The 13,764-nt window shown below is 38.7% G+C and overlaps 1 protein-coding gene across 1 annotated transcript; it reads right to left on the reverse strand.

Annotated features, from left to right (window-relative positions):
• Positions 1-7,337: 7,337 nt before the first annotated feature.
• On the reverse strand, positions 7,338-12,979 carry LOC124870890 (heat shock 70 kDa protein 12A-like). Its single transcript, XM_047369714.1, has 5 exons — positions 12,950-12,979; positions 11,778-12,008; positions 11,532-11,703; positions 8,235-8,348; positions 7,338-8,032 (listed from the first exon to the last, which is right to left on the reverse strand). The coding sequence occupies exons 1-5, from the start codon at positions 12,977-12,979 to the stop codon at positions 7,395-7,397; spliced, it is 1,185 nt and encodes a 394-aa protein (XP_047225670.1). The 3' UTR covers positions 7,338-7,394.
• Positions 12,980-13,764: the final 785 nt, after the last annotated feature.

Here is a 13,764-nt window from a genome sequence, read left to right on the forward strand (position 1 = left end):
AAATGTGGTTTTCTTTTTACAACAACAGGTCAGCAGGGGTCGCTGTTCTACAAGGAAAATTCAGAGGAAGCATTTTACAGCAATTTACAGACACTAGTGGTAGATGAATTATTTTAGTGGTTGATCAGACGCAATTTATATTAATGAACATTTATGGCTTCAACAACCAAAAACAAAATGAGGATTTATTTTCAACAACAGAAAACAAGACCAAATCTTTATTATCCTTATTTCCTTCAGCTAAAATAATATGGGGAGGAGATTTTAATACAGTAATGAACGATAATTTGGACAGGTGGCCACCGAGGACCAGAACATCATCCAATTTAGAACCCATCTGTAATAGAATGGGCCTAATTGATATATGGAGAAATAAATATATTGATGAGGAACAATCTGGTTTTATATCAGGTAGAAATATCTGCAACAACATCCGTCTGATATTAGATATGATTGATTATAATGAACATATATACGACAATAGTTTTATACTCTTTGTTGATTTCTACAAAGCATTTGACACAATAAGCCATACATTTATGTTTAAAACCATACAACACTTTGGATTAGGAAAATATTTTATGAGTGCTGTTGCTGCTCTTTATAAAGGTAGCAATAGTTCAGTTAAACTGGCCTCTGGTACTTCTCAGAGATTTGATATCAATCGTGGAATTTGACAAGGTTGCCCTTTAAGTCCATTTTTATTCCTTCTGGTCACACAGATCATGACAAGACATATAAAAAAGGTCAGTTTCAGGGAATCAGAGCCTTGGGCAGAGAATTTAAATTGTCTCAACTTGCTGATGACACAGAAATCTTTCTTTCTAGTGAACATGAAGTAGATAAATCAGTAGCTTTTATCCAGGAATTTTCATCAGTCTCAGGTCTGAAAATAAATCTTAACAAATCAGTACTTTTTCCTCTCAAAAATCATTTCCCCTGGAAATAAATCATATACCCGTTAAAACAGAAATTACTTATTTGGGAGTAACAATTGAAAAAGATCCAATATCACGTAGTGCCACCAATTTGAACCAAATAACTAAACAAATAGCTACAAAATTTAACATGTGGATGATGAGAGATTTGTCCCTAAATGGTAGAGTGTTACTATCTAAGGCAGAAGGTATTTCCAGATCTGTTTATGTGTCCTTATCTCTGGATATGCCTAAAAAATCATAAATTGGATCAAATACTAGTTAATTTCATATGGAAAAATAGAAGCCATTACTTGAGGAAGGATATTTTATGTAACCCTAAGAAATGTGGTGAACTAGAAGTTTAAACTTTTGAAACCTTAAACAACTCGTGTAAAATGAAATGATTAAACAATCTGATCAATAGTAATGAAACAATCTGGAACACTTCCCCCAATTATGTTTTTAATCTTTTGGGTGGAATTAAATTTTTACTTAAGTGTGATTATAAAATGGAGAAACTCCCAGTGAAATTATCTGATTTCATAAACAAGCCCTTCTAGCCGGGAAACTCATTTACAAACATAATTTCTCTCCTACAAGTTACTGTATCTGGAATAATGGAAATATACAGAAAAAAGTCTCTTTTTTATAAGAACCAGGTAGAACATGATATTACTGGTCAAACAGTTGCTTGATGATGAAGGGAATCTCCTTTCTTATCAGGACTTTTTATGTAAGTTTAATTTACCTGTTTCACCAACAGAATATGAAATAGTTTCCTATGCTATACCTGATGGTATGATACAACTCTACCGACATTCAAGTGATAACACTGGAGCTCTACCTAGAAATGTGTTAGTAATTGATGGTGTTAATATTTACCAAAAGAAATGCTCCAACAGATTTATAAGATCACTTTTACAAGAAGTAGCTCTTCCATCTGGAAGGTTCTATTGGTCTTCTCTATATGGTGAAATAGACTGGAACTTAGCTTGGATGATCGGAGAAAAGTATTGCCTGAATTACAAGGTAAAGGAGATTCCTTTCAAGATTTTGCATAATATTTACCCTGCAAAAAAGACATTAGAATGTTTTAAACTTGAAATCGACTATTCTTGTTCTTTCTGTAAATCCCATGTAGAGACAATTCCACATTTATTTTTTCATTGTACCTACAGTAAAATATTCTGGACTGACTTGCAACACTATATACAACATAAAACCGGGCAGAGGATTACTCTGGATGAAAGAGACATTATAATCCACTTAAATAATAAGGACATGGACAAAGACTCTACCCTCTTTGTACAACTGCTGCTGCTCCTCTGGAAATATCACGTCCACAAAGCCAAATGGACCAATTCCAAACCAAACATTGATTACTTCCTCCAAGAAGTTTTTAGCTATAATTCAAGCATCAAACACATCCATAACAAGAAAGCTATGAAGACGAAAACAATTCTATACAAATTCAGGATTCCTGACCGAGATGTGTGAAAAAGCCCCTATACACAAACCCCCTGGTGTTGTTGTTTATGTTGGTTGTGTTACCGTTTTGTGTTTATTCTCGCTGTATATACAAATGTTCTTTTGTAAGTCTGATATGCAATAATAAAAAAAAAATAAACATAAAAATGTTGAGATTTGACTGTAATTTCCTACTTTTTTAAGTGCCTTAAATGCCCCTGGCGAGCTGCTCCTCCTCAGGACCTTCTGTAAAGATTCAGCCATTTTGTTGGAAGGAGACACATTAAGCGACATCATGACTGACTAATTATCGAGAGCATCCCCTCTGTATTCACTGCCACTGTAAACTTGATATTTTTAAAAATGGCCGACGTACCACTGTAGCAACTCTGGTTGACCTCATTGCTGATCTATTAAAATCATCTTTTTCAAGGCGCTCTTTCACAGTTTAAAAAGAAATAATAAAAAATGGAAAACCCAAACCAAACCTGGATTCACTAACAGGCCAGTAAGAACTTTTTAAGGCATTTTAAAGACTGTAACTATGCGCGCTAGTAGTGGCTAACAGTTAGCATGGAGCACAATAAGCTATTTTTCTGGCCGTGTTTACTGTTAAACTCCAGCAGAGAGACATGGAGTTACACTGGTTTTAGCTTTTTGAACAGCTTTACAAAGGCAGCGCTTAAACTACAAAGTTCTGGAAGCATATTATGCTTGTGATTTTGAAAACATTTGGAGAATAACGAGTGGATTTGCAGCTGGACGAGCAGAGAAAACAGGAGATCAACGTTCACAACGAGGAGGTCAAGAAGAACAGCTACTTCTTAAAGCTTCCTCCTTGTGAAGGTTGTCCATGACTGTCTTCTGGACATCTGTCCAATCAGCAGTCTTCCTCATGACCGTGTGACCTATGACCCAGAGTGAAAGACCTTTTAAAGGCTCAGGAAACCTTGGCAGGTGTTTGAATTAAGCTGATTAGTCTGAGACACGAGTGTCCAATAATGAACTTTTTCACAGTTTTCTAATTTCTGAGACACTGAATTTTGGGTTTTCTTTACCTGTAAGCCACAATCATCAAAATAAAAAGAAACAAAGGCTTAGAATATATCAGTCTATCTGTAATTATTCTATATATGAGTTTCACTTTCTGAGATGACTGGCAAAGAATATTGTCCTTTATGTAGTCTTCTAATTTTTTAGATGTACCTTTAGATCTGAATATTTAAGGATAAAAACCAGAGTAACTTCCATAATTCGTGTTTTTAGGCCTTCTTCCCTAATCTTCACCATTAAAGATGCTTTTTACCAAATTAATCAGTTCCTCATGTTGTACTGAGGTATAAATATTTAAAATGTTTGACTAAAATTAAATCTGGTTTGAAAAGGAAGTTTCCTGTTTTTCATCATGAATGTGTTTTTCATTATGTTCAGGGCATTTATGGAAACTATTTTGTACAGATTTTCAGCTTCTACAGTGGATGTTTGTCTAGAAATTAATAAATTGTTACAATTTGAGACTGGTAGAATGAAACATTTGAATGAAAAAATTCAAAGAATTAAAATGAAGGTCTTGAAATACCTTTAATATTCAACCTATAGTAGAAAACAATTGTTCTAATCTACTGTAATTATCTGCTGGGTTTATGACTTTTCTATTAGATGCTGGTAAATGCATCTATAAACTGATTTTCCAGCCATCAATAAACAAGAGAACCAATGTACAGGTCCTTCTCAAAATATTAGCATATTGTGATAAAGTTCATTATTTTCCATAATGTAATGATGAAAATTTAACATTCATATATTTTAGATTCATTGCACACTAACTGAAATATTTCAGGTCTTTTATTGTCTTAATACGGATGATTGTGGCATACAGCTCATGAAAACCCAAAATTCCTATCTCACAAAATTAGCATATTTCATCCGACCAATAAAAGAAAAGTGTTTTTAATACAAAAAACATCAACCTTCAAATAATCATGTACAGTTATGCACTCAATACTTGGTCGGGAATCCTTTGGCAGAAATGACTGCTTCAATGCGGCGTGGCATGGAGGCAATCAGCCTGTGGCACTGCTGAGGTCTTATGGAGGCCCAGGATGCTTCGATAGCGGCCTTTAGCTCATCCAGAGTGTTGGGTCTTGAGTCTCTCAACGTTCTCTTCACAATATCCCACAGATTCTCTATGGGGTTCAGGTCAGGAGAGTTGGCAGGCCAATTGAGCACAGTGATACCATGGTCAGTAAACCATTTACCAGTGGTTTTGGCACTGTGAGCAGGTGCCAGGTTGTGCTGAAAAATTAAATCTTCATCTCCATAAAGCTTTTCAGCAGATGGAAGCATGAAGTGCTCCAAAATCTCCTGATAGCTAGCTGCATTGACCCTGCCCTTGATAAAACACAGTGGACCAACACCAGCAGCTGACACGGCACCCCAGACCATCACTGACTGTGGGTACTTGACACTGGACTTCTGGCATTTTGGCATTTCCTTCTCCCCAGTCTTCCTCCAGACTCTGGCACCTTGATTTCCGAATGACATGCAGAATTTGCTTTCATCCGAAAAAAGTACTTTGGACCACTGAACAACAGTCCAGTGCTGCTTCTCTGTAGCCCAGGTCAGGCGCTTCTGCCGCTGTTTCTGGTTCAAAAGTGCCTTGACCTGGGGAATGCGGCACCTGTAGCCCATTTCCTGCACACGCCTGTGCACGGTGGCTCTGGATGTTTCTACTCCAGACTCAGTCCACTGCTTCCGCAGGTCCCCCAAGGTCTGGAATCGGCCCTTCTCCACAATCTTCCTCAGGGTCCGGTCACCTCTTCTCGTTGTGCAGCGTTTTCTGCCACACTTTTTCCTTCCCACAGACTTCCCACTGAGGTGCCTTGATACAGCACTCTGGGAACAGCCTATTCGTTCAGAAATTTATTTTTGTGTCTTACCCTCTTGCTTGAGGGTGTCAATAGTGGCCTTCTGGACAGCAGTCAGGTCGGCAGTCTTACCCATGATTGGGGTTTTGAGTGATGAACCAGGCTGGGAGTTTTAAAGGCCTCAGGAATCTTTTGCAGGTGTTTAGAGTTAACTTGTTGATTCAGATGATTAGGTTCATAGCTCGTTTAGAGACCCTTTTAATGATATGCTAATTTTGTGAGATAGGAATTTTGGGTTTTCATGAGCTGTATGCCAAAATCATCCGTATTAAGACAATAAAAGACCTGAAATATTTCAGTTAGTGTGCAATGAATCTAAAATATATGAATGTTAAATTTTCATCATGACATTATGGAAAATAATGAACTTTATCACAATATGCTAATATTTTGAGAAGGACCTGTAAAATACAAATGTTTATTTAGATCCAGAAATTTCTGTTACAAGACAAAAACAAGAGAGAATAGAGCAAACCTTGATAAATATGTAATAGAAAACTCTTCAAGGTGGTAAAGGCTCCTTATTCTTTGTTTAAAGAGAAATTACAAGTTTAAAAATGTTAAAATGTAGGATGAGATGTTCGCTTTTTGCTGATGGAGTAACGTAAAGAAAGAAATTTGGAGTTTAATGTAGAAAAACACAAAAACGCTTGTAAATGTTGAGACGTAAAATAAAAAGGCTTTTTTTGTCTGGATCAGAGGTCTTCAACCTACGGCTCTGGAGCCACAAGTGGCTCTTAATTACCTAACATGACAAAGAACCAACTAAAGTTTTTTTAATCTAGATATAATTAAATCAGGTTTTAACATTAGCATCATTGAATAATTGCATTAAATTTCCCCAACAGAAGGACACTAGAAGAACCGGTTCTCTTCCTCTGGCAGATGAAGAGCTCAGATCCAAGCTTGGTTCCTGAAGACCAATCTCTATGTATGTTATGTAAACTTAATGTGGTTGAGGATCAGTTTCATTTTATATTTCACGTCTTCAGTATTATGAGAAATAATTGAAGATGCAACAGAAAACCCTGATTTGTTTTGGCTGAATGAAGCAAGTTTGATATTTAATGAAAAATACTTTTGTTTTACTGAGAATTCTCTCTTTCTCTCAAATAGAAAACCAGAACTGCAACCTCTGCTCTAATTCATCCTAAAGGTGTTCAAGAAGGTTGAGGTCAGGACTCTGCAGGCCAGTCAGGTTTCTCCTCACCAAACTTTATACACCTGCAGCCATGGATGGATAGTTTGGTTACTTTTAGATTTTTTAGACACTAGTCTCTATTCTTCAACAGCAGGTTGACAGGAAATAGGGTGGAAGATGAGCAGTAAACGTCGATGGGCCAGTATTCAATCCCTTGATAGCCTGCGTCCAGGACTGAATTGGTGCTATATAAATAAACTGTATTGAATAGAAAAACATGGGTCGCTTGCTTACCCCCTGCACCACGGGTTTGTTTCCTCTCAGCCACTGCCTCCTTAATCAGCTTCATTCGGTCCACCTGTTTCATGCTAACCAGCCTCACTGCTTTCACCTTCGCCCTGCTCTACATAAATATACTCTTCTGTTTTGTTTGTCTTGTGGGAGAAGACTGTTAGTTTATGCCAAACCAAGCCTGTCCATGTTCATGTCTGCATCTGCTACATCCTACCTGCTGTCAGTTTTCTCTTCTGTTATTTATTAAACTTTTACTCACCAAGCTGCCTCTGCCTGCCTGTCTGCATTTGGGTCCTACTCCAAGACCTTCTTGACACTTTACTAATTATCAGTTATTTAAACAAGAATTCACTGATTTACCACAGAGTGAACTCTATATTATAAACCACAGAACTTCACATCAAAATATTTCATCTGCAGAACCAGAAATCAGGAACTAAAACTACATGTTGACACATTTTAACCTCATTTACAGAGAAGATCTACAGTTTGGATCATTGTCAGAACCTCATTATTAATTCATTAAGAATTTAAACTCTTATTTCCATCAGTTAATTAAATATAAAGACAAATATCTGGGATTAGAAATCACCATCATCATCACTATTATTTTATTATTAGTAACAGTTGCTGCTAAAAGAAATCTCATGAAAACCAATTCAAGCAAGCTGGACCTTTTTTCTGAGACGACACCAACTTTGGGTTTCTTCCCAGCTCTACAGCTCCTTTCAGGACGGCTTCCTGGGGTCTAAGAGGACACAGAACTTTATACTGAGGTCCAAACTGATCAGTGATGTGCTGACGTAGTATCTGGCTCTCAGCAAAGCCCCCCACTAACACAATAGACCCAATGTTGAGAACTTTCTGTAATTCTTCTCTGAGACTCTTGGTGATGCCCTGCAGTCTGTAATCAAAGAAAGATCTCAGTTTCTCTCTGGTGATTCTGATGACTCCTTCATCCCAGGAAGCTCCTTCCACCGAGACAAAGAACGTTTCAATCTCTTTCTTTTTCTGAGCCTGTTCTCTCAGGTTATCTGAGCAGCTGATCTGAACATCTTCATCCACCTGTTTGAGACGGATAAAATCATACATCATTTTCTGAACCTCACTGGAGAAGTTTTCTTCATATTCTTTCCAGACTCCATCAGAGAAAATTTCTCTCAGGAACTGTTTGAACTTTCTGTCCACAGTTCGTCCTCCCAGATCTTCTCTAGAGGCCTCCTGCAGCTTCTTCAAGGTTCCTCCTTCCAGGACTTCAAGAACAGTGAAGTCAATAGTTTCATCTTTTGACAAACAGGAAGAGAATAAAACAGAATAAAAGATAAATGTCAGAAAACAACTTATTGCAGATTCAAACTCACATTCAGCAACATGAATCAAAAAGATGACATCAATCCACATTTATTGGTTCTCTTGGTGTTTGAACACAAAGATTTTAAAACTCGTATCTTGATAAACATTTGAATAACCGTGTGTAACAGTTACCTCCACAGTCCACAACAAGGTACCGTTTTCCGTCTCTGTTTTGGGTCTCCAGCAGGACTTTGGTTTCTTCTGGTTCCTTCTCAAAGTGTACTGCCACCTGACTTCCTGGTGGATCTGAACAAACACAGAAACCTCACTGAGTGCTTCTATGAAAAACGTTCAATGGTTGCTTCAGGCTCAGCTGGAGGTTTTTAGGCCGGTTCATTTATCACCGTCTCTGCCTCCATAGTTTGTGATGCTGGAAATCTCTGGAGAAGTTTCCAGATCAGTGATGACCCTGTGTCAAAGCAGCTCCCTCAGACCATCTTAGAAGGTCACCAACAGCAATAAAAATGGACAGTGAGAGTCTTTTCTGTCTGAGAGACGCGTCTTTGACAGATATTAGAGTAGAACTGATGCTGAAGGTGTCATGATTCAGTGTTAGAGGTGGAGATGTTACGTCTGGTGATGAAGCCCTGAGGCCTGAGTCCAGCAAAGTGGACGTGTCCACATGAAGCCTGTTGAGGCCTGATCTTCAGGATGGAAACAAAGACAAACAAGGCCTCGTTTCTCTGATATCACAGGATGGCCTCAGTGAGTGATAGGAGTTGCTGAAGAAGCAACTGTTCATAGACTTGAAGTAGTTCAATATTTTTATCAAGAGACTTTATTGATTTACCTCCTTCAGGATAGATTTATTTCATCTGGCTCTACACGACATCATCTGGAGGTTCTGACATATCTTCATCATCATGTTTACAGATCCTCTGGTATGTCGACCAAATGTAGCTTCACAGTCGGGGGTTAAACTGAGCTGCATCATGGGAAACATCTGAAGCGATTCACATTTTTCCTGCTTTCAGTTCTAAATAATTGAAACAACAGAACCTGAAAGGTTGATATGTTTGCTGAAACGTAGAAGCCTGAGAGTTCGTAGTGAGGTTTTCATACAAGCAGAACCTGCCTGTGAACACTCAGCGCTCTGAGAGTCCGGCGTTCACCAGGGAGGCAGGACGTGGTCTCAGCGTGTCGCTCTGTAGAGCTGCAGATATAAGTTACAGTAGCTGGAGGAGGGTGAGGATGGAGCTGGTTTCTGCTGCAGCAGAGTTAAGCTGCTTCTGGTAGAAAATCAAACTGGAAGGATCTATATTCAGGTTGTCTGGTTAAAAGACTAAAGGCTCATCCTGTGTTTAAGTTTTTACTCTTTATATCTTTAAAAAACCACAGATTCAAACAGATCATTTATTCTGATTTAGTTTTTTAAATTCAGAAAGAGGAAACAGAAACAGTAAAGTTAAACAGTTGAAGAGAAATAAAGAATTAAAAATAAATACAATCTGTTCTAAGGATCAAGACTTTATCTTTGAAAGCCGTCTAGATCAGTTTTTACCGAGGCTTTTAGAAGATGTTATTAACCAGAGTCCTCAGCAGATGGACAGTATCTGGAAATCATGTCTCTAAGACCTCAGTGATCCATCATCCTTCAACTGATCGTCTTCTGGAGGCCAAGTTTTCAGCTAATGGCTCTTTGGACCTAAAATAGGTTCTGTATCAAACTGTTATGTTTGGTATTTTATCAGAAGCAGGTTATTGATTATCACTGATGAACATTTCAAGTTTAGGGGCTTTTTCTGCTGGTCAGAGTTAAGCTTAAGAAACAAAGATAAATTCCTCTGAAATGGTCAGATAATGGAGTGAAGGAGAGTAAAAACCAGCAAAGTCTAAAACCTGGAGCAAACCTGGAGATCTACTGATCAAGACCACTTTAAAATAAAGTCTGGCCTTAAGGAGGAGGTTTAAATCTTAGCAGAGAACTATAGTTTGAACACATCTGCTCTGCTTTAAGGAGGTCTCAGTGATTTTTAGAGGTTTCCAGCCATGCTTCATCATGATGATGGTTCCTCTCACACAGCTGGTTTTACATCAACTCACATATTCAGAGTGAGAAAGCCTTAAGTGTCCTTTAACAACCTGATAACCAGGTCCATGTTATAAATGAGAGAACGCCTGTGAGTCCGTTTCTATCTGAGCTGCATTGCTCCTTCAGACATGAACTCACCACCTCTACTCTCAACAACAAGCCACTGCTGCTGCCTGCTTCTCTCAGCTCGGGGTTTTCTCATCAAGTTCCCTGTTTGTAATATCAGCCAATCATCAGTTTACTAACTTCTGTTGGTCGTCATGTTTCAGACTAAATCCAAACTAAACATTCAGCCACATTGTTTTATTCAGGGTCCAAACCCAGGTCTGATTACCGTCAGACCTTTAGAACCAGGAAACCAGGTAAACAGAACCTGTCTGACAACATGAAGTAGGCTAAAAGACCCAAGAGACCAAGACACCATTCTATGATCTAAAGAACTACAAGAACAGATGAGGAGCAACGTCACTGACATCGGTCTATAAAGGGTTACGAAGCCATTTCTAAGGAGTTAGGACCTCAGTGAACAGAGAGAGAGACATTATCCACACATGGAGAAAACATGGAACAGTGGAGAACCTTCTCAGGAGTGGCCGTCCTACCAAGAGAGCTCCAAGAGAGCATCCACGACTCATCCAGGAGGTCACAGAAGAACCCAGAATAAACATCTAAAGCTCTGCAGGCCTCAGTTAAGGTCAGAGTTCATGATTCAACAACAAGAAAGAGAGACTGGACAAAAATGGCCTCCATGGGAGAGTTTCAGGGTCAGAACCACTGCTGACCCAAAGAACTCAAAGACCCGTCTTGTTGATCCAAAGATTTCTGGACTCAAGAGAACCTGAATCAAACCAGCAAGTCTGCCTCTGAATGGTTTAAAAAGAGTGGCCTAGTCAAAGTCTGGACTGGAATCTGTTGAAGATGCCGTGACAGAACCTCTAACATCAACTCATGCTGGAAAACACTCCAACGTGGCTGAATTAAAATGATTCTGGTCCAAAATTCCTCCTCAGTGATTTAAAAGGTTTATTCCCAGATAAAAAGGTGTTTGCATCAAGGTTGGAACAACCAGTTATTGGGTTTAGGAGGAAATGACTTCTTTACATAGAGTCAGGTTGGTCTGGAGAGCATTATTTAGATTATTTTAGGAAGAAATGAAATCATTATTTGTATTTACTCAGGTTATCTTTGAAGGATTAAAATGTTTGATGGTTTGAAACATTTAAGAACAAAAATGTAAGAAAAACTTCAACATTTCCATGAGTTTTCTGTATCGACAGGATTAGTTCAACGGATCACCTAAAGAATCCATTGATATGTTGAACTGGTCCTAGAATACAGACCAGAACTTGTTCTATGGTGAATGTTTGTATGACAGACTTTATAGATCCACACAGTACCATTACAGCTGGTACCAGCATCTGTTGGTCCTGGAGATGGATCCTGTGAGTCTCTGCTGTGGTTCTGTGTGAAGAAACCATCAGATGGAAGCTTCAAACACCAGGTCAAAGCTGCTTCTGATTCCAGAACCAACATCAGTTTGTCTTTAGTGTCTTCTGTTACAAGACCAGCCTGGAAGAGAAATGAAAAGTCTGAATCTTCTGAACATCTCAGAGCTGCTGTCCTCTTTAAAAACATGATGTTACCTGAATAGCAGCTTCTACCATGAACCCTTCAGCTGAATCCTTCCAGACGGCAGGAACATTCAACACCCAGGTGAAGTCAGAGGCTGTGAACTTTCCACCTTCTGGATGAACGTTGATGGTTTTCAGAACATCGTCCTTCAGGAATCTCAGAACTTCTCTAAAAACATCCAGGGCCTTCATATAGTTGTAGTTATAGTTGTTGGCTGCATCGATTCTCTTCCTCCAGTCGTCCTGGAAACAGGTTTCAGTTTGTTAGTTTGTATCCAAACTCAGGTCAGTTTGTCAGGTTTACTGGTGGTAAACTACTGTCGTCTTAAAACCAGTCCAAACAGAAACTGGTATTTTTTCCTCTGAGCTTCTCTGTCTGAGTGACGGATTTAAAGATGAAGTAACAGATTTTACTGGTTTGAAAAACTAATCAGAGCTGGATTCTCTGTGTATTTTCTTTGATTTAAAATACTAAAGTCTTTAGTTGTAGATGTCTTTATGGTTCAGTTTTAGGTCAGAGGTCAAATTTATCTATGAAGCTCATTTGCAAAGGAAGTTCCTGCTTTTCCAAACTGTCGTCCACAGGGTGAAAGAAACACAGCAAAGAAGTGGGTCTTCAGCAAAGATTGAACATTTTCCAGGGTCTGAGCACCTCTGATATGGAGAGGCAGAACGTTCCATCATTTAGATGCAGCAACCAAGAATAATCCTAAAGGTTAAAGGTCATATAAACACCGGTTCCTAGTTCAGTGATGTGACCTGTCTGTTTTGATGCCAGATGCAGTCCTGATTTAATAAAATCAATTCAACAACTAAGATCCATCTCCAGGTCTCCTTTCTGTAGAGCAAATGTAGACAACCAGCTTCTTCATGCCTGAAATGCCAAGACAGGAAATAAATCCTAAAATATAGAAGCAGTGACCAAAACATTATGACCACCTCTTGTTTCTCATTTAGAGGCTGGGACTTCCAGCAGCAGCTGAGATGTTGACCTCAGAGCTCCGACCAGAACATGATGTTGCAATAAATCTTATTTCTTCATGTTTGTTTCTTGAAAACATTTGCTGCACATTATATCCCAACACCAACCAGAGGACATTGTCAGTTAGATGCCAGAGACGTGAAGGAAACGTGGAGGTTTGGTCATGTTTGACTTGATCTGGAGAGTTTATCAGCAGCCACACCTTACCAGCTGCACAGGTCCCCATCACCATGATGCTTCAATGAGATGATGAGGACATTATTTTCCTCCACAAAGTTATTACTGATGCCTGAGCTTTGCTCTTGGAGTTGTTCTCCAAACTACACTGAATGTAAAATGAGACAAACGAATGAAGATAGAAATCCTCCATGAGTTCTCATGTTCATGAAGATGTGGTCAGTAAGCAGAGATGAAACATCAACAACTAGAAGCTGTAAAAACTGCAGCAGCTCAACAGGATCAGTCCTGGTCCAGAAGCTCATATGGATAAAACCTGTTTAAAATCCTCATTTTGTCTCAGACCGTCGCTGCCTCACAATAAATAGATTAGATGGAGGTTTTTCTGATGGATCCATTGATGGATATTTATTATACGGATGTGAACATTAAAATGTGTTCATCAAGCTTGGTGCTTCAGTGTTCCCTGAGCTGCAAACAGATGTTTGTTCATATTTGACATTTTAATATAGATTACATGTTTTACAAAGCTGCTGTAGAGACTGGATTTGAAAAGGATCATAAACTGTTTTCAGGTTTAACTGTTCATTTGACATTATTGTTAAATATGAATGATTTCCAGTGTAATGAACACATTTTCTGTTTTATGCTCTTTCACCAAATCCTCAGCCCAGTAAGCAGCAGGGAATCATCAGTTGTTAGTAAGGCTAACGTTTTGATAAGGAGAGATGAACGATGGTTCTGTTCCATCTTTACTAACTGGTTTAAAAAAGCGAAGGAGGTTATGCAACGAGTGATAGAAATTTGCTCGGCCATGGCTCCAGACGTTGGAGAAGATCC

This window comes from Girardinichthys multiradiatus, chromosome 7 (genome assembly GCF_021462225.1).
Source record: "Girardinichthys multiradiatus isolate DD_20200921_A chromosome 7, DD_fGirMul_XY1, whole genome shotgun sequence".
NCBI classification, from domain to species: Eukaryota; Metazoa; Chordata; class Actinopteri; order Cyprinodontiformes; family Goodeidae; genus Girardinichthys; species Girardinichthys multiradiatus.

What these genes read in the sequence shown, in the direction of transcription:
- LOC124870890 (XM_047369714.1), bottom strand. Translation starts at nt 12,979, where the DNA reads ATGGTGATGGGGACCTGTGCAGCTGGTAAG. An exon ending in TGCTGGTACCAGCTGTAATG is followed by an intron (nt 8,349 to 11,531) that starts GTACTGTGTGGA and finishes GTGTTTGTTCAG; the next exon opens with ATCCACCAGGAAGTCAGGTG. An exon ending in CCTTGTTGTGGACTGTGGAG is followed by an intron (nt 8,033 to 8,234) that starts GTAACTGTTACA and finishes GTTTGTCAAAAG; the next exon opens with ATGAAACTATTGACTTCACT.